Source organism: Dermochelys coriacea, chromosome 4 (assembly GCF_009764565.3).
Source record: "Dermochelys coriacea isolate rDerCor1 chromosome 4, rDerCor1.pri.v4, whole genome shotgun sequence".
NCBI classification, from domain to species: domain Eukaryota; kingdom Metazoa; phylum Chordata; order Testudines; family Dermochelyidae; genus Dermochelys; species Dermochelys coriacea.
The window spans coordinates 146,274,080-146,294,620 of NC_050071.1; the positions used below are offsets into that span (position 1 = coordinate 146,274,080).

Below are 20,541 nucleotides of genomic sequence, written 5' to 3' on the forward strand. Positions count from 1 at the left end.
CCCAGGGCACCACTAGTCTCTGCTGCTGACTTATGGGGACTGTGGTGTAAGACATGGCCAGTGCTTCTGATCACAGCGGTGTGTTGGGTAACCTGCAATTGGCTGTGTGCCACTGGGGGGAAGTGTGGGGCTGCCCTGGGACTCAAGGGCCTCAGAGAAAACTTGTAACCTGTTTCACCACCACTGTTCATTCAGGGAGCTCAAGGAGCCTGCTTGGGCAGGGCTACGGCTGCTCGGTATTGCAGCCTGTGCAGGGACTAGCCCACAAGCTGCCTCCAGGTAGCTTGTCTGCATGCTCACAGGCCCTTGCATGGAGCCCTGTGGTCAGTGCTCTCCCCAAGATCTCTTCCCTGCATTAGAATGCAAATCCTGGTCTTTGGGCTTCAGGATTATGCCAGCATATGCATGTTTGTTCTCAGAACCCATCTTATGAGGCCATGTGGTGGTGTGTGCTGCAGTGACATGAATGGGAGGTGCTGTGTCGGGTAGCAATGGGTTTCATGGCCAGAGAGGGGCCCCTGGGGAGCAGGCTCCCTGGAGACTGTCTCAGCAACTAACAAAACTGTAGAACAACAAGAGAATGAATGGTGGGAAGTGCCTTTCACAGCAAGGCCAAGCAGGTCCTGTGCTGGCACATGTGGTGCTTGGCAAGCACAGGGCCCAGCAACAGGCTGAGCTGTGAGTGCATAGTGACATGAATGTGTGAGTGGGGCCTGCTGTGCGTGTGCGCCAGGGTAGGACAGTGTGTGTGTGTGGGGTGTCTCAACACTTGGGCTGGTAGTAGAGAAACGCCCTTGTCATTACACGCCCCCCAGGAATTCATTGTCTTCATTGGAGAAGAGAGAGAGCTCACAGGCATTCTTCCTTGCAGCAGATGATCTGAATGCTTTGGGTGGCGGGGGAACCAGAGGAAGGGGAGCTACCGTGGCCTTGGCTTTGTTCTGGTGCTGTAATGAAGGAACACACAGTGAGTACTGTCTCCGGAGGCCTAGGGGGAGCTGCCGCACCCCTTAGTCACAAGCTATTGTGAGCTTGTGCTTACTGCACCTGTGAGAGCTGACTGAAGGTTCTGCGTATCACCCCAGAGCAGCAGGCGGGCCTGTGCATGATGAGTACACATCCTATACCTGTTTCCACTTCCCTCCCAACATCATGCCTGCTCAGTGCCTTCAGCACCTCAGCTGCTTGGTCAGTGCTCAGGCAGAGTGGGGTTTCCCCAAGCCAACCAGCGGGCAAGACCTGTACCTGTCTCGAGTGATGCCGCTCTCCTGGGCGATGCTCCTTGGGCTGGGCCTGCTGCCGGTACTGGGGTCTGGAGAACCCGCTCACCAGGTATTTGTAGAGGTTGCTTTTCACATGGAGGGGGTTGTATCTAGGTTCCACTTCCAGACTATTCAAGGCATTCTGTTCAGAGAGAAGTGACACACAGGTCCCAGCTGGTACCACGTGAGTGCCCAGCATCCAGTTTCCTACTCTGAAGTAGCAGAAAATGGATGTGAAGATTTGTACCTCCTTTCTGTACCTCCTTCCCTGCTAAAATGATGTGCACTCCTTCAAGTCATTCTGGGCAGAGGGGGAACCAATGGGTCCACCACAGTAGCTGATGGAAATTGTGCAGGGCCTGATCCTTATCTGGGCCTTCCCTTGCCCCACATGGATAGTGGCTTGTACTTAGAATGAGCCAGATGTCACTTCCCCTGTGAGTGTCTCTCTCTCTGCCTTTGGGTCTGGTAACCCTATCTGCTGTTCCTGAGCAAGCGTGACACACAGGAGTTCAGACACCGGCCTCTCTGTCTGTCACCTCACACACTACACAGGTGTTCAAACAGTGCCCTCTACATCTCCCCTCACACACACGGATTTTCAGACACTGGCCTCTCCGGCTCCCCTCAGACAAAGGTGTTCAGACACTAGGGTTGCCACTTGCCAACTTTCTATTCGCACAAAACTGAATACCCTTGACCCACCCCTTCTCTGAGGTCCTCCTACTCACTCTATTCCCCTTCTCCCTCTTGCTCGTTCTCCCCACCTTCACTCACTTGCTCATTTTCATCGGGTGGGCTCAGGAGTCTGGGGTATGGGGGGGGATGAGGGCTTGAGCTGGAGGTGTGTGCTTTGGGGTGGGGCCAGGGATGAGGGGTTTGGGTGGAGGAGGGCGCTCTGGGGTGGGGCACGGGGTTGGGGTGCAGGGTGGGGTCAGGGCTCCAGCTGAGGGCACAGGCTCTGATGTGGGGCTGGGGATGAGGGATTTGGGGTGCAGGAGGGGGCTGTGGGCTGGGGCTGAGGGGTTCAGAGCACAGGAGGGGGCTCAGGGCTGGGGCAGGGGATTAGGGTGCAGGGGTGTGTGAGGGCTCTATCTGGGGGGTGCAGATTCTGGGGTGGGGCTTGGGATGAGGGGTATGGGGTGTAGGAGGATGCTCTGGGCTGCGACCAAGGGATTCAGAGGGCAGGAGGGTGATCAGAGGTGGGGCAGGAGATTGGGACATGGGGGGGTGGTGAGGACTCCAGATGGGGGTGTGGGCTCTAGAATGAGCGGTTTGTGGTGCAGGAGGGTGCTCTGAGTTGGGACTGAGGGGTGCGGAGGGCAGTAGGGGGATCAAGGCAGGGGGTTGGGAAGTGGGGCAGGGAGTGGGCTCCAGGCAGCGCTTATCTCAAGCAGCTCCTGGAAGCAGTGGCATGTCTCCCCTCTGGCTCCTACATGGAGGCGACTGCGTGCTGCCTCATCCACAGGTGCTGCCCCTGCAGCTCCCGTTGGCCACGGGGGGACATGCTGGAGGCTTGCCAGGAGCCACGCTGAGCCTAGCAGGGAGCCGCCAACTGGACAGTCAACTGCTTTTTGACTGGGTGTTTTGGTTGAAAAGCAGACTCCTGGTCACTCTATCAGACACAAGCCTTTCCAGATCCCTCACACATGGTATTCAGACACTGGCCTCTCCGTCTCCCCTGACACATGGGTGTTGAGACACAGGCCTCTCCGTCTGTCTCCCCCGACACATGGGTGTTCAGACACAGGCCTCTCCGTCTGTCTCCCCTGACACATGGGTGTTCAAACACAGGCCTCTCCGTCTGTCTCCTCTCATAACCTGGTCTTCACAGTTTTCAGACAGGGCTTCTCCACTGGCCTGGAAAAGTTCTGCTGCTCAGGCCGGCTGCCTTTCTAAATCCTGCCGAGGGCCCAGGATGCTCTTAGCTGCAACTAACCAAAATGTTAGATACCCATTTCCTCCTTTGCTCACCTGCCAGGCCCCAAGAACAGGGCCTGGATTTCCCAGCTATTCCATGCACCTGAAGCAGAGCAGGAATACAAGCAAAGCTCTGCTTCCGGACATGTATTGGGGAAATGTAGAAGCCTGAACCCAGGAGAGGAGGAAGAGTATGGGGGGGGATGACTTATTTGTGATAATCCTATTCATGTCAATAGGCCTGTACCTGCAATGCAAGTGAGACCCTTGCACTCCAAGCCAAGGGAGGGATAGGCCCTTCCCCCAGCATGCCTTGCACATAGGTGACATGTCTGTGTCTGGATGTACCATTTCCTGCTAGTGAGCTGGTATCCTGTACGTGCAGAACCTGCACTGCCTCTTGGTACCTAAACTTGTGTGCAGCCATTCGTCACTTGCCTCTATGGTGCTGAGCGCTGTCTCTGGAAGGTCAGCAGGGAGAGCTGGGACATTGCATGGCAGCAGGAGTTCTCTGACTGCAACGGCTTTGACGAGCAGCGTGAAGGAGTCAGAGGGGATGATAACATAGTAGGAATTCACTGTGATGCTCCAGCTTGGAACCATACTCTGTGGCTCACGTTTGGCCAAAAGCATCCAGTCCCTTTTCTAAAATCAAAAGCCAGAAGCAATGCTATCAGTGAAATCAGGACAGGGTTGGCAGCTTCCCTCAGCACCAGCTCATTGCAGGGGCTGAGGGGCTGTGTAGCAGAGTTGGATAAATCTGTGTCAGATTATGAACTCCATTTTGTGTTAGGTGCTGAACTCAAGTCTAAAGTTGCATTGCTTTTGAGACAGCACCCTTTCTGGAAAGAGGCTTGCCATTGCCTTGAAGGACACAGAGAAGCCAAAAAGGCTGCAATCTGGAGCCATTGATGACTGTGTTGCTCAGCTACAGCCTCACCCCTAAGAACCAATGGTACATTGGTAAAGCTGGGCCAAGTACTGGGGGAGAGGCTGGAGCACCTCCATGGTGCACATGGCAGTGGAACAGGCTACGTAAGAGGGGGTTCTGCTCTGGGCAGGGGGGCTGGCCATCACCACAGGTAAGAAGGGGTGGAAGGAGAGAGAGGGCAGGAGGGACTCTGTCCAGTGTGACACTCTGATGAACTCCAGACTCAGGGCTGAGCTGAGAGCAGGAGAAGGGGTATCTCAGGACTTTTATTTTGTTTCCAAAGAGCTGTAACACTTGCGGACTTTCAGAGTAAAGTTTCTGTGGTCAAGAAATTCCTTTTCTAAGTCTGTGTTCCTCGCTTTCCTGCCGCGCTGTTTCCGCAGGAGTTAAAATAAAAGACCAGTATCACTACAGCCTAAGTGACGCTCCAGGAAAGTGTGTTTAAGCAAGTGGGAGGGCTTGGCTGGTTCTCAACACTGTTTTAATGGTCTAGGGCAAGTGGGCAGTGGTAGCCCCATGTCCTAAAGGAGGGTCTTGGACAAGAGGTCTGAGCCCAGGAGTATTCCATACAGTCCCAGAGCTAGAAACAGAGTTTAGACTCTGCCCTGACCCAACTGGCTTAGAAGCATGTAGGACCAAGTGATTACATCCACCCACAACCTGGTGATCATACAGAGTGGTACTGGGCCAGGTTGTAACAGGCTCCATCACCCAGACTGACTGTTGAAAATAGCCCTGCTGTTTAATTGTATAGCAGCTGGGTCAGAGAGACTCTGCTCCCCAGGCTGGGATCTGGAACGCTGCTTTTTACTGTTTCATTTATAGATTCCAAAGCCAGAGGAGACAACTTTCATCATCTAGTCTGACCTCCTGCATAGCACAGACCAAAGGACTTCCCTGAATTAATTCCTGTGTGAACTAGGCAGATCTTTTAGAAAAACATCCAAGCTGGTTTGAAAGTTTCTAGTGATGGAGAATCTACTGCAGTCATTGGTAAATGGGTGACAGGAGAGGAATCCCTTGATGATTACCTGTTCCATTCATTCCCTTTGAAACACCTGGCATTAGCCACTGTTGGAAGACAGGATACCGGGCTAGATGGACCTTTGGTCTGACCCAGTATGGCTGTTCTTATGTTCCAGTGGTTAATTGAGAACATAGGAGTGACAGGGACCCCCTGGGGCACTGAAACCAGGAACCCACATCATACAATCTTTTATAAACTAATCAAGATCCATCTTAAAACCAATTTGGTTTCTTGTCCCCACTACTCCTACTGGGATACGGTTCCAGAACCTCCCTCCTCTGATGGTTAGAAATCTTCTAATTTCCATCCTAAATTTACTCATGGCTGGTCTATCCCCATTTGTTCTTTGCTAACACTGTCCTTTAGCTTCAATAGCTCTTTTCCCTCTCTGCAGTTAACCCCATCATGGATTTATAGAGAGCAGTCATATCCCTTCTCAGCCGTCATTTTACTAGACTGTACAAGGCAAGCTGTTTTAGTCTTCTCTCACAAAATAGCCTCCATTCCCCTGCACATCCTACTAGCTCTTCTCTGCACATGCTGCAGTTTGATTTCATCTTTTTCAACATGCATGATCAGAACTGTACACAGTATTCTGGATGAGGTTTTACCAGTGCTTTGTACAATGGGATTGATGTTTCCCTATCTATACTGGAAATACCTCACCTCATACATCCTAGGAGTTCGGTTTGCCTTTTTTCATGGCTGCATCACATTGGTGGTGCATAGTCATCTTATGATCGCCTAATGCACCCAAGTCTTTCTCCTCCTCTGTTATTTCCAACTGATCAGTCCCCATCTTATAGCAGAAATTCCTACTAGTCCCTAAGTGCATCATCACTTCACAGTTTGTATTATTACATTTAATCCCATTTCTATTACTCCAGTTCTCAAGGTCATACATTTCTTCCTAAACGATATTCCAGTCCTCCTCTGGGTTGACAATGCCTCCCAACTTTGTCAACGTTCATTAGGCATAGTGGATGTGGGGAAGCAGTAGATGCAACAGATCTTCATTTCAGTAAGGCTTTTGACACAGTCGCACATGACATCTCATAAGCAAATTAGGGAAAATGTGGTTTAGATAAATTACTATGAGATGCGTGCACAACTTATTGAAAGACCATACCCAAAGAGCAGTTATCAGTGGTTTGCTCTCAAACGGGAAGGCTGTATCTAGAGGGTTTTCACAGGGATCAGTCCTGGGTCCAGTATTATTCAATATGGGATGCATAAACAGGGGAATCTTCTGTATATGGCACTGATGCAACCACTCATGGAATATTGTTTCCAGTTCTGTTGTCCACAATTGAAGAAGGATGTTGATAAATTAGAGAAGGTTCAGAGAAGAGCCACAAGAATGATTACAGGATTAGAAAACATGCCTTGTAGTGATAGACTGGAGATCAATCAAGGGGATCAATCTATTTAGCTTAACAAAGAGAAGGTTAAGGGGTGACTTGATCAAAGTCTACAAGTACCTACATGGGGAACAAATATTTAAAAATGGGCTCTTAAACCTAGAAGACAAAGGTATGACACAATCCAACGGCTGAAAGTTAAAGCTAGACAAATTCAGACTGGAAATAAGGTGTAAATTTTTAATGGTGAAAGTGATTAACCACTGGAACAATTTACCGAGGATTCTCCATCTTTCCCATCAAGATTGGATGTTTTTCTAAAAGATTTGCTCTAGGAATTATTTTGAGGAAGGTCTATGGCCTGAGTAATACAGGAGATCAGCCAAGATGATCACAATGCTACCTTCTGGCCTTAAAATCTATGAATCTAGGAAAGCTGATATTAACAAACATAAAAGTATCATTTTTCACAGCAGACTTACCCAGCCCAGGAAAGCCTGGGGACAAATTAAGCCCTCGATTGGGGGTTGGGGAAGGTAGCGGGGGCCAGAGGTGATGGGAGGGGTTAGTGGGGGGCTAGGGGAGGCAGTGAGAAGCTGGAACTTGAAGTCCTGTGGACAGAGCCTTCTGCCCTGCCATCACAGAAGCCCAAAACCTGAGCCTCACCGCCCATGGGAAGGTGGGGAACTCAGCTGCTGCCTGCTCCTCCAGTGTTGTGCCCCAGGTGTCTCCCAGGGGGGCAGGGCCCAACCCTTGCTGGCGGCCCCAGCAACCAACATCAAGCTGGTGTATCCAGGAGCAACTGGGATGGGAAGGTGCCGCTACTTTGTCCCTCCACCCCCAAATCACAGCCCAGGAGGCTGTGGCCGCAAGAAAAGTCCCTGGTGGCCGCAAGCGGCCATGGTGGCCGCATTTGAGAAACGCTGGTCTAGGTTTACTTGGTCCTATCTCTGCACAGTGGGCTGGATTTGATGACTTCTGTAGGTCCCTTCCAGTCCTACATTTCTATTGTTCATTAGTATACTCCTGCTTTTTGTGCCATTCTCATTAATGAAAATATTACATCAGCTTCAGTCCCAAGTCCAGTCCTTGAGGAACTCCACTAGTAATGTCTCTCCAGCCTGTAGCCATTTCCCTTTCTGACAGCTTCTTGCCCACCTTACAGTTCCTGTACTCATTACTGTCTTCTCTACCTTAACTAATAATTTCTCATGTGGCACTGTATCAAATGATGTTCTGAAGTTCAGATAAATTAGATCTACTGCATTTCTCTTGCTAAGAAATCAGTTATCTTAACAAAAAGATATCAGATTAGTCTGGCATGATCTATTTTTGGTAAACTCATATTGCATTTCATCCTATTTTCCATTTACCTCCATGTCTTTAAATATTCTTTCCTTCAAAATTTGTTCTAAAACCTTGCATACTTTTGAGGTCATAATAATAGGTGCCTGGATCACTTCCCCCCCCTTCTTAAATTACACCCCCTGTTAAAAATGTACGTCTTATTTCCAGTCTGGATTTGTCATCTTCAGCTTCCAGCCATTGGTACTTGTGATACCTGTGTCTGTTAGGCTGAAGAGCCCTCTATCTCCGTCCATCTGCTGTAGAATAGCTCCAATGCATCTTCTGGAAGAACTCTGTCACAGCTGTGGACTAAACACAGAAGCTGCAGGTCCTTGGGCCAGCTCTCTGAGAGCAGGCTGTACTCTTTTCTCCCAGACTGATGCCTACCTTTGCCCCAAACCACAGATCCCATGCAGACCGTAGCTTGCATGCACTCACCAGCAAGCTGTGACACAGAGCATGGAAGTTGTGCTGGTTCATCTCCAGCTCATCCCAATCCAGCTGCCAACAACTCGTAGGTTTAATGATGTAGGGAAGCCCAAACAGCACTGATTCACAAACCCCTTCAGCCTTCAGAGCCCTGCAAAAACAAAGAGCAACCTGGTGAAGACTGTCTGTGCTCTACTCATAGCAAAAGAAACTGACTGTTAAACACTTACTCCCGGAATGTAGTGGTGGTGCAGGGTCTGGGATCTAACCCATACCTAGAGCCAGTGCCTTAAAGACACACTGTGGTGTGTGTGTGTGTGTGTGAGGGGGAAAGGATCCCACCCACGCCTGGTGCCAATGGCCTAAACACTTACTGGAGGTGGGGGGGATCTAACCCACACCCAGTGCCTGTGCCCTAAAACACTCACGCCCCGGGGGAGGAGATTCAGCCCACATCTGGTGCCAGTGACCTAAATATTCACCTTCCTGGAGGGGACCCAACCCATACCCAGTGCCCTAAACACCACTATTGGGGGGGTGGGTGAGGGAATCCAACCTTCAGCCCTTGGTGCCAGCAGCCATACCACCATCTGCCGTGATCCTGCCATCCTGCTGGGTCTGCTCACTACTTTGCTGGGAGAGCTCAGAGTAAAGCTGAGCTGCTGCAAGAAGGCAGGGTTTGCTATTCTGTCTGGTCAGCACAGAATCAGGTACTCCCTAATGTGTGACTGATGGTGCACTCTTTTGTATGAGCTGTAAATACTAACCACTCCCGTGTCCCAGTCACATCCCAGTGCAGGCAATGACATTCTTTCCTAAATGGTTTCAGTTCAATCATGATTCTCCTTCACTTCCCATCTTAAACTCTGATGTTGTGTGCTGTTAAACAGCTGCTGTATCTCACCCCAGAGATTGCTGCTTTTTGGTGTCTGAAGTGGTGTCTGAAGTGTTCCCTCTGTAGCTTCACTGGCGGTTGGAAAGGGTTGTTATGTGGAAGTGCTTTGAACATGTTCAGTTGTATACATGTTCTAAGTATTTTTAAACTAATCTTTGGTATAATCACAAATTTATACAAAGGTGACTGGGAGGGACTGTAAAATCATTGCATACAAAGCTGTTCATTAATTAAATAAAATCCCTTCTATGCACAAGCCACAGACTCTCCCGTTCTTTTCTGTCTCTATTATTATCATTATTAATTATTATTACTGGAACAACTGCCTGATGGGAAGGAGAAGCGTAAATTTGATTTAGAAACATGAGAAAAACAGCACTGCCTTATTCACATATTTGTAGCTTTCCCATCACCATGTCACACAGGCACTGAACTGTACAGGACCAAACTGTATGTGAGACCAGCTACTAACTCGTTTGCAACAGGGGCTGGGGGGACCATGATTCCGACCTGGCAAGCCTGACAAAGTATTTGTACTACATTTATAGCTGGGAGCTTTCTTGCTATTGTACCTGGTGGTGGAATAACTGCCTCAAGTACCTGCAGGTCTGTTGTCCTATTATACTAATGGCTCATTTTTTCTTTGCAGAATGATGTCACAGCAGCGTCATTTGCTAAGCTATAGTCACTAGGGGGAGCTCTGGCCCTCAATAAGCATTTGGCTTCAGTCTGTAACCTAAGAGTGCGTGACAAGATTGCTCATAACGTGACTCGTCTTTTCAATGCAGGTAAATGAACAGCAGGTGTTGAACTCTGGGGAGAGAGGGAGAAGACAGAGATGGGACATCTGGCCACTGGCTTTGTACAAATAGCCCATCCTCCTGTTGTTTCTTGCATCTCTTTCCTTCTGTGGGTTTTTGTCTCTCCGCTTTTCTCCTGAGGTTCAATTTTCCCATGCCATGTGTGACAGGACAAGCTGTTGCTGGGGAGTGAGGAAAAGGCCTCTGAAGAACAAAGCAGAGCTCAATAGTAATCTAGACTACTACTCCCTATTTATGATGTAGAACCCCACGACTGGGGCTCAGAGCTCCCCTTTCCTCAGTACCAGAAAACCAGATTTCAGGGAAAGGGAGCAGATCTCGGGAAGTATTACCTCTTACCTGAAGGCTAGATTCAGGGCATGGGGCACACACAGTAGGAGTGAGCCATGTGAGACTCCTGTCAGAATGGGGGAAGGGAGGGCTTGGCTGTCTCCCTTCATAGCAAAGCCTGCTAGGAAAGGTGAAGGGTCTGGAGACTTTAAAATACAAACCCCTCATTTGGGCAAGGATAGGGAAGACAGCAGGGAGAAGGAGGTGAGGGGGCATGCCTGAGTGTGGCACTTGGAGGCAGGATCTGTGGGACGTGCAATTAGGGGCTTGGACAGCCTCATCTCTCTGGGCTTTAACTACTGCTGGACTGTGGCTGTATTTGGGATCTCTATTGTTCTGAAAATTGGGCTATGTGCTGCCTGGCATGTCTTGTGATGCAATGAACACTTTGGTTTTTACCACACCACCCAATGACAGTGCAGAAGCATCCTGATACTGCTGTGGATGGTGTGTCACGCTATGCAGTTGGTTGTGTCTCGCATCCTAGGGAGATGATTGTTCCATTCACTTAATCTGTGGGGTTTCTCACTAACAGTCCCTGTCAGCAAGGATGCACCATCACTGTTCTGTGACCTCGCTTCAGATGTGAGCAAATGTGATAATCAGCAGAAGGCAGCTAGTAGGATAGTGTTTCCAGACAGATATGCGGAAATACAGTCTGGTAATGTCAGAACCTGTTTCTTGCCTTCAGAATTCTACTCCTCATACTCCTGCTGAGTGACACGCTAATGAGGTTTCAGTGTGATCTTAATTCCCCAATAGCTGACATCCTGTGGTGTGCATAAAAGTGAGAAACTAAACAAACTCTTGCAATGCATCCAATGAAGTGAGCTGTAGCTCACGAAAGCTTATGCTCTAATAAATTTGTTAGTCTCTAAAGTGCCACAAGTATTCCTTTTCTTTTTGCGAATACAGACTAACACGGCTGCTACTCTGAAACTCTTGCATGGTGTCAGGTTTCAGAGTGGTAGCCCTGTTAGTCTGTGTCAGCAAAAACAAGAACTCCTTGTTGTTTAAACAAACTCTCTGCACCTCTCATAGAAAGGGTTTGTGCATTACCTACTTTATGACTCTGAGTTTGTACAGTGTCGTAGCTGGACAGGCTGCCATCTGGTATGGTGTGTTGACATCATCTGTTCTCACTGTGACATCAGCTGCCCCAGGAAGCAGAGCTGGGCTAAGCAGTCTCTCCTGAATATCACATTTCACACATGCTATAAAGAGATTTGGCAAAGATGACTGGAAATATAGTAACTAATAACAACATGTTGTACTTTACATCAAAGCAGTGTACAAACACTTACATATATTAATATTGTTTACTGACAGGCAACTACACAGGGAACAATTAAACCAAAGTTTGGGAAACAAGGACAACACTGACTAGCTAATGAACGATCCCAGCTCCCTCACAAGGTAGGTAAAAATAATTACCCCATTTTAAACAGAGAAGAAAGTAGTGCATACTTAATTTTTAAGCATGTGCAGAAATGGTTTCCTGAAAATGGACAGACTGCGGAGTCAGCTCAATAGAAGGCACACAGTGTGCCAGCTGCAGAGCTCAGATTAGAACTCAGGAGCACCTGGCTCCTCATCCCAGGAGCAGACCACTAAGCAATATTGCACCTCTAGTCAGTCTCTCTCTTCCTAAATCATCCACACAGAAGGAGGAAACAAAGAGCGAGACCTTGTCCTGCTTGGGATATTAATAAAATGGTTTCAGAGTAGCAGCCGTGTTAGTCTGTATTCCCAAAAAGAAAAGGAGTACTTGTGGCACCTTAGAGACTAACAAATTTATTTGAGCATAAGCTTTCGTGAGCTACACCTCACTTCATCGGATGCATTTGCAAATGCATTTGCAAATTTGTTAGTCTCTAAGGTGCCACAAGTACTCCTTTTCTTTTTTTAATAAAATGGTTGTTTTAATAAAATGGTTGTTAGTGACAGGAAGCTCTATCTAAAAAGAAAGGAAATCCTCTGAACAGCTGTAGGAGGTGGAGCTGAGGCAGTGTCCTAGCTGAATGCATCCGATGAAGTGAGCTGTAGCTCACGAAAGCTTATGCTCAAATAAATTTGTTAGTCTCTAAGGTGCTACAAGTCCTCCTTTTTCTTTTTGCGGATGTAGACTAACACGGCTGCTACTCTGAAATCTAGCTCCATAATGGGGTCTCAGCCCATTCTTTCCCTTAGGGTCTTTTATTTGTTGTTTCCCCCTTCGGCTCTGAAGAGTGATAGCTACTTAATCTCTGTGAAATTCCATCACTAGGAAAGGAGTAATTGTGACACCTTAGAGACTAATAAATTTATTTGAGCATAAACTTTCATGAGCTACAGCTCACTTCATTGGATGAATTCAGTGGAAAAACTAGGGTGACATCTGCTCCACATCCAAAGGGATCTTGCTTATCTAATGGCTGTAGGTAGCTTCCTTTCTCTTCTGGGGATGCAGCTAACCTCACACTATGCGGAGGTGAGGAAACTCTTGGCTTTGGTTCCCTTCTTAGGGCTTGCTGACACTTGAAAAGCTACAGTGGCACAGCTGTGCTACCAAGAGGCGATAGCTAGAATTCTTCCGTCTAGGCTGGGGATTAGTTTGGTTTAACTAAACTGCTCAGTGGTGTGAATTTTTCACACCCTGAGTGACATAGTTAAGATGACCTAATTTTCTAGTATAGATCAGGCCTTAGCTCCAATAAGGCAGTGTATTAAGTGTGACATTCAAAATGAGCAAAGGAACAAAATCCATTTTTCACAAACAAGAGAATATGTGCCAGTTCCTGCCTACAAATACAGCTTCTGAGGACAGTGTCCTCCTAAATGAAAGGGCAAAATAAGCTTCTGAAACATCCATTCTAAGGAAATGTGCAAGAGAGCCTGCCATCTTTGTCTCTGGTTTGGACCTGGTCAGATAAGAGCTGTCTGTGCAATGCCTGAGGAGGGTAGAAGTGTGCCCCTACTACTATGGCAATAGGATGCTGTGAATTTAAAAATGGCACTGTATCACACAGGCATTGATGGGAGGAGAGGTAGGGCCATGTGCTCAGAGATTCCAGTGGCAATGCAGGTGTGACCCCATGGTTAATAACTACCAGGGGCAAAGCACCTAGTTCTGCTGCATTTAGGAAGAATTCAGATTTCCAATCTTCTAATGATGACACACACACACCAAAAGACTGTTACTCACCTTCTTTTAACTGTTGTTCTTCGAGAGGTGGTGTTCACGTCCATTCCAATTAGGTGTGCACGCGCTGAGTGCACGGTCATCGGAAACTTTTTCCCTCAGCAGCTCCCGTTGGGTTGCCCAGGGAGCCCCTTGGAGTGGTGTCCCCATGGCGCACAATATATGACCCTGCCGACTCGACCCCCATTAGGTTTCTTCTTGCCGGCTACTCTGACAGAGGGGAAGGACGGTGAGTTTGGAATGGATGTGAACAACACATCTCTAAGAACAACAGTTACAAGAAGGTGAGTAACCGTTTTTTCTTCTTCAAGTGATTGTTCACGTCGCTTCCAATCAGGTGACTCCCCAGCTCTCCCATGGGGGGTGGGTTTGGAGTTAAGGAATCGCTGATCGGAGCACTGCTTTACCTGAGAGCTGCGTTGTCTCTAGCATGCTGGGTGCTGGCATAGTGGGTGGCAAAGGTATGCACTGAGGACCAGGTCGCCGCTCTGCAGATCTCCTGGATGGGTACCTGGGCCAGGAAAGCAGTGGAAGAGGCCTGAGCCCTTGTCGAGTGGGCCATTATAGCCAGGGCTGGAACCTTGGCGAGGTCATAGCAGGCACAGATGCAGTCCGTAATCCAGGAAGAGCTGTGCTGTGAGGAGACTGGAAGTCCTTTCATCCGATCTGCCACCACTACAAATAGCTGGTTTGACTTCCTGAAAGGCTTTGTGCGCTCAATGTAGAACGCTAATGCCCTCTGCACATCTAATGAGTGAAACTTCTGCTCCTGTGCATTGGCATGTGGCTTGGGGTAGAATAATGTCCTGGCTGAGGTGGAATTGATATACCACCTTGGGGAGAAAAGCTGGGTGTGTCCTGAGTTGTACCTCTTCCTTGTGGAAGACTGTGTAGGGGGAGTTCAGAGGTTAATGCTTTTAGCTCTGATACCCTCCTGGCCAATGTGATTGCAACCAGAAAGGCCACCTTCCATGAGAGATACAGAAGGGGACATATAGCAAGCGGCTTGAATGGGGCTCCCATAAGCCTAGCTAGGACCAGGCTGAGGTCCCAAGTTGGTACTGGTGGGCGAGACTGAGGATATAAGCATTCCAGGCCCTTAAGGGAAAGGCCTACCATAGGACTGGTGAAGACTGAACTCCTCCACTCATCCTACTGCTCTGAGTTCCTTTATATTGATGTGGAGCAGGATCTCAGACTGTGACCACATGCCCTAAGTCTGTAAGTATCCTAGGTATGCCCCCAAATTGAGGTCTGATGTGTCCGTTACTAAGGTCATGGACAATTGGAGGTAGTGAATGGGACCCCTTTGCAGACCGTGCGAGGGTCCAACCACCTCCTAGGGTGTCTAGGACTTGTGACGGTACTGTTACTACCGAGTCTAGACTATCCTGACCTGGGTGATAAGCAATAGCGAGGCATGCCTGGAATGGTCTGAGCCTCATCCTGGCATGCCTCACCACACAGGCGCATGCTGCCATGTGTCCCAAGAGGCTGAGGCATGTCCTTGCGGTGGTGGTGGGGTACTGTCTGAGCGCCTGAATGACGTGTGACAGCATTTGGAATCTGGGTTGTGGCAGGATGGCTCTTGCCTGAACCGAGTCCAGCACTGCCCCGATGAATTCTATTTGTTGGGTGGGTGATAGAGCTGATTTGTCTATATTGAGGAGGAGACCCAGCCTCTCGAAGAGGTCTCTGACTAACTGAACATGGGACTCCACCTGCTCCCTGGAGCGCGCTTGCATGAGCCAGTCGTCTAAGTAGGGGTACACTTGCACTTGTATCTTTCGGAGAAAGGCTGCAACAACTGACATACACTTGGTGAAGACCCGCGGGGCTGTTGATAACCCGAATGGGAGCACCATGAACTGATGATGTATGCAGTTGACAATGAACATTGGGAAGCATCTGTGGGGTGGCCAGATGGCTATGTGGAAGTACACATCTTTAATGTCGAGGGCAGCGTACCAGTCCCCCGGATCCAGGGAAGGGATAATTGTGCTCAGGGAGACCATGCGGAACTTTATCTTTACCATGAACTGATTGAGTCTGAGACCCCCCTTTGCCTTTGGGATTAGGAAATAATGGGAATAGAATCCCTTGCTTCTTAGCTCCTGAGGAACCTCCTCCGCTCTTGTGGCAAGGAGTGCCTGCACCTCCTGGATAAGGAGTTGCTTGTGAGAGGAGTCCCTGAACAGGGACGGGGAAGGGGGGTGGGAGAGAGGGGAGGAGCAGAATTGGAGAGAATATCCCACTTCTACCATGTGAAGAACCCAGCGGTCCAATGTTATATGGGACTACGCACGGTAGAAGTGGGATAGACGGTTCAAAAAATGGGGGGAAGGATCCGTAATCATGGCTGGTATGCCATCCTCGGGTGTCCCTTCAGAACCCTTGCTTGGGTCCCGACAATGGCTTGGTTGGGCCCTGCCCTTGGCATGGGGGAGGGTTGGAAGGCCAACATCTGGAATTCCTGCTCCTCTGGCGGTAAGTATCCTGCCTCGGGCAGGGTTGGTATTGCGTCTGCTGTTGCACAGGCTGAGGTATGAAGGGCTTTCTCTGGGTAGCAGGTGTGTGCAGCCCCAGAGATTTCATTGTTGCCCTGGAATCCTTAAGGCTGTGAAGCCTTGAATCAGTCTGCTCTGAAAACAGCACTGTATCCTCAAAGGGAAGGTCCTGCAGGGTCTGCTGAACTTCCAGGGAAGCCCGGACACGGAGCCAAGTGGTTCTCCTCATGACCACCCCCGAGGAGATGGTACATGCCACAGAGTCAGCCGAATCGAGTGAGGCCGCAGGGATGTCCTGACAACTGCCTTCCCCTCCTCCACCAGAGCCGAGAACTCAGCCTTTGACTCAGAGGGGAGTAACTTCTTATATTTTGACATGGAGTCCCACGAGTTTGATCTTTAAATATTCAGGATAAATAGGCCAAATCCCCTGAGATGGGATATTAGATGGATGGGATCTGATTTACTATTGAAAATTCTTTCCTGGGTATCTGGCTGGTGAATCTTGCCCATGTGCTCAGGGTTTGGCTGATTGCCATGTTTGGGGTCGGGAGGGAGTTTTCCTCCAGGGCAGATTGGAGAGGCCCTGGAGGTTTTTTTTTTTTTGCCTTCCTCTGTAGCATGGGGCATGGTTGACTGGAGGGAGGCTTCTCTGCTCCTTGAAATTTTGAACCATGATTTGAGGACTTCAATAGCTCAGACATGGGTGAGGTTTTTCATAGGAGTGGTGGGTGACATTCTGTGGCCTGCGCTGTGCAGGAGGTCGGACTAGATGATCAGAGTGGTCCCTTCTGACCTTAGTATCTATGAATCTATGAGTTAAAAATATACTTGCTGAGGATAGCTTGCTGGTTAGCTATACTCAGCTGTAGACCCCCTGCGGCATAAATTTTCCTGCTAAAGAGGTCCATCTGTTTGGCCTCTTTGGCCTTAGGAGCTGCTGCTTGTTGTCCCTGACACTCCTTCTCATTCACTGCAGAGACCACCAGGGAGGAAGGGTGTGGGTGGGAGAACAAGAATTTATAACCTGTAGAGGGAACAAAGTATTTTCTTTCCATACCCCTGGCAGTTGGTGGAATGGTGGCTGGAGCCTGCCACAAAGCACTATAATTGTTGCCAATAGTCTTAATTACTGGCAAGGGCAACACCACTCTGGAAGGGCCCTCTGGTGTAAGAATGTCCACCACCGGGTCCTCTGGCTCAATGATTTCCTCCGCCTGTAGGCCCATATTACAAGCGATGTGGTGGAATAGGTCCTGGTGGGCCCTGTGGTCAATGGGTGGAGGACCTGAAGTTGATGCCCTTGCTACCTCCTCATCAGGCAAAGATGAAGAAGAGGCCAGTGGAGGCACAGGGTTATCATGGCCCACCATGTTCTCAGGTTGGTTCTGGGCAGCGTTGGTGCCAAGTGGCTCAACGTAGTCTGACAGGACCTTGGCTGTAGATGGATCTAGGGCCGGTTCTGTGCCCTATGTAGTATGCAGGGGTGGTCTGGATAGAGCCGCCTCTGTGGTATGAGGGGTGGTTCTGTCCACTGGTGACCGTGCCCAGTGATGCCCCAATGCAACCACCAACCTAGAAACCCTGGAAGGGGTACCCTGGATCTGATGGTAAGCCCAGGGGGTCCAAAAGGGCCATTGTGCAGCGGGTGGCCATTGAGGTTGCCAGGATGAAGGAGCCTGTCTCCCATGTTTGTCCAACCTGTGCCTACTACACCATGAGTAGTAGGAGCTGTCCTCAGAGTCAGAGGAGCCTGAGGGCGACGACACGGTGGTGCCAAGAGGAGGACGTCAGAGATCAGTGCTGCAACGACTGTGTAGATGAACAGTGTTGGCTTTCCCATGACTTAGACCAGTGCTGGGGAGTAGCTCCTATGTTCCAGTGCCATATCACAGTGCCTGGTGATAGAGGGCGATCGTGACCGGCAGGACTGTCCCTAGACATTGAGGTGCCCTACACAGCCGCCCTGTGGAAGCGTGGGGGGGGGCTGCACCCAAGGTCTGTGGGGGGCAGGAGCAGGCTTGGGGGGCAGAAGGGAAACATTCCCCCCCCCCACAACATGAGCCAGCGGAGTGGGTTGGGGCTGGGTCATTCCACTTCCTGCTGCCCGGTGATTGCACAGGGCAGTGGAAAGTGGAGTGACCCAGACCCAGCCTGCTCCACTCTGCTCCCCGGCTCCCGGACTTGGGGGGCAGAGGGGAACTGCCCCCCAGCACTCACTGGCAGAGCGGAGTGGGCTGGGGCTGGGTCGCTCCACTTCCCGCCGCCTGGTGCGTGCAGGCCATGCCCAAACCCTGCTGCAGTCCCCCGAGATGTAGCTCAGGGGAAGCGGTGGTGTGGGGCTGGGCTGGGGCAGAGCAGGGGTGGGAAGAGGCAGGGCAGAGCAGGGGCAGTGGCTTTGGGGAAGAGGCGGGGTGGAGCAGGGGTGGGGTCAGCTTTCATGGCTGGCTTAGCCGGCCGGGGGATTGGGCTGGCCACTGGAGCAGCACACAACTGCATAGGGAACCAGGAAATTTGGGGTAATTTTGTGCCCCAAATTTCCTGGTGCCGTATGCAGCTGCGTAGTTTGCATGATGGTAAGGACGGCCCTGGTGACTGGTGCTGACTCCCTGGTGCTGGAGATCCTGAGTGACTCACACCCTGTGTCTTACTGTCATGTACTGGGACTGATGCCGGAGGTGAAGTAGACTCTGAACGGTGCCATGAATGGTGCCGGTCTTGAGAGGAAGATGGCCTCATCATTGCTGGTTTGCTTCTAGATGGCACCCATCTAGGCGGTCCCAGGGGCTTGTCTCTAACAGCACGGGTCTGAGGCACAGTATTTTCTATGAGGTCTCTTGCCGCCTCGAAAGTATCTTCCACCAAGTCGAGCCCCACTGGAGAGTCACTGGGTGCTGGACTCAACGGTTCCAACTGGGTCGCTGGAATCGACAGCATGGGGTCTTGCTGTTTGGAAGTTAAGTCCTTCCTCTGGGGCAGCAGGGTCTCCCCAGATGGTCTCGCTTTCTGAGGAGAGAGCCCTCTGTTGGCCTTTTTATGGCGCTTAAGGGCTGCTGCACCGTGCTGTGGTGCCGGGGATCTTTGGTACCGAGGGTCTCTAGCACCAGAGTCCTTCCTCAGTACTGGTTCATGGACTGATACCGGGGTGCTTCGCACCGAGCTCGGGCCCGGGACATGGCGCTCAGATGTGCAGGGTGCAGTGTGACTTCCGTTAGTAGTTGTTTCAAATGGAAGTTGTGTTCCTTCCTAGTCCTAGGCTTGAAAGCCTTGCAGATCTTGCAGCACTTGAACTGGTGCGCCTCCCCTAGACACCTCAAGCATGAGTTGTGAGGGTCACTGTTGGGCATAGGTTTCTTGCCTAGACTGCAAGATTTAAATCCTTGGTCTTGAGGCATGCCCTGGAGCCCAAGGCGGGGTGAGGGGAAAACGATCCACTCACCAATTATACTACTAACAATAACTAAAACAAGAAAATAAAGAGAATTTTTAAAGAACTAAGAATGGCCAAGGGAAGACTTGAAGGCAAGCAAGCTAACGCAGTTCCAGTGCCACCACTGACCGTAAGAAGAAACTGAAGGGGGTTCGGGTCGCAGGGTCATATATTGAGCGCCATGAGGGTGCTGCTCCAGGGGGCTCCCTGGCCGACCTGACAGGAGCTGCTAAGGGAAAATAATTCCGATGACCATGCAAGTGGCACACGCACACCTAATTGGAATAGATATGAACAATCACTCAAAGAACCACCTCTTGAGGATGGGTGGCGAATATTAAGGAGAGGGCTGCCCATGGTGGCGTGGAAAGCATTGAGAGACGGAAGTGAAACCAGTAAGGAAAATAGTGTTTTCCTTACTGATTTTACTTTGTACTCCCGCTAATATGTAACTTCTGGTAGCTCCAAATTACTTTACTTTTACTTGACAATTACTTCAGTACTAAATGAACAGATTGAACTATTTTGTAAAGGACACCTATCTACATGCAGTTCTGGCCCCCACTAAGCATAATATATGAGCACAGGAAGTGTTATTTCTATCACTGTCAAACATAAATCATCTCTCAAATCATGAAAGGTGTGGAAAAAGTGAATGGTGAAGGGTTATTTACCCTTCCCCACAATACAAGAACTAGGGTCACCTGATAAAATGAACAGGCAGCAGGTTTAACACAAACAAAAGGAAGTATTTCTTCACACAATGCATGGTCAACCTGAGGAACACATTGCCATAGGATGGTCTAGATAATACCTAGTCCTGCCACGAGTGCAGGGGACTGGACTAGATGACCTCTTGAGGTCCCTTCCAGTCCCATGATTCTATGAAGTTGTGAAGGCCAAAAGTACAGCTGGGTTCAAAAAAAGAACTAGATAAATTCATGGAGGATGGTTCATCAACGGCTACTAGCCAGGATGGTCAGAGATGCAGTGTCATGTTCAGGACGACCCTAAACCTCTGGCTGCCAGAAGCCAGGAAGGGAAGATGGGTGCATCCCTCCAAGTGCCCTGTTCTGTACACTCTCCTTGAAGGTCTGGTA

At 49.8% G+C, this 20,541-nt stretch overlaps 1 protein-coding gene across 1 annotated transcript in view; it reads right to left on the bottom strand.

Annotated features, from left to right (window-relative positions):
* Window positions 1-353: 353 nt before the first annotated feature.
* The window catches only part of LOC119854771 (meiosis 1 associated protein), a 70,726-nt gene continuing 50,538 nt past the window's right edge, over window positions 354-20,541 (bottom strand). The window contains 5 exon segments of the mRNA XM_043512946.1: window positions 354-947; window positions 1,246-1,404; window positions 3,621-3,827; window positions 8,287-8,428; window positions 11,387-11,537. Of these exon segments, the coding sequence (XP_043368881.1) occupies window positions 801-947; window positions 1,246-1,404; window positions 3,621-3,827; window positions 8,287-8,428; window positions 11,387-11,537 (806 nt within the window). The 3' untranslated portion in view covers window positions 354-800.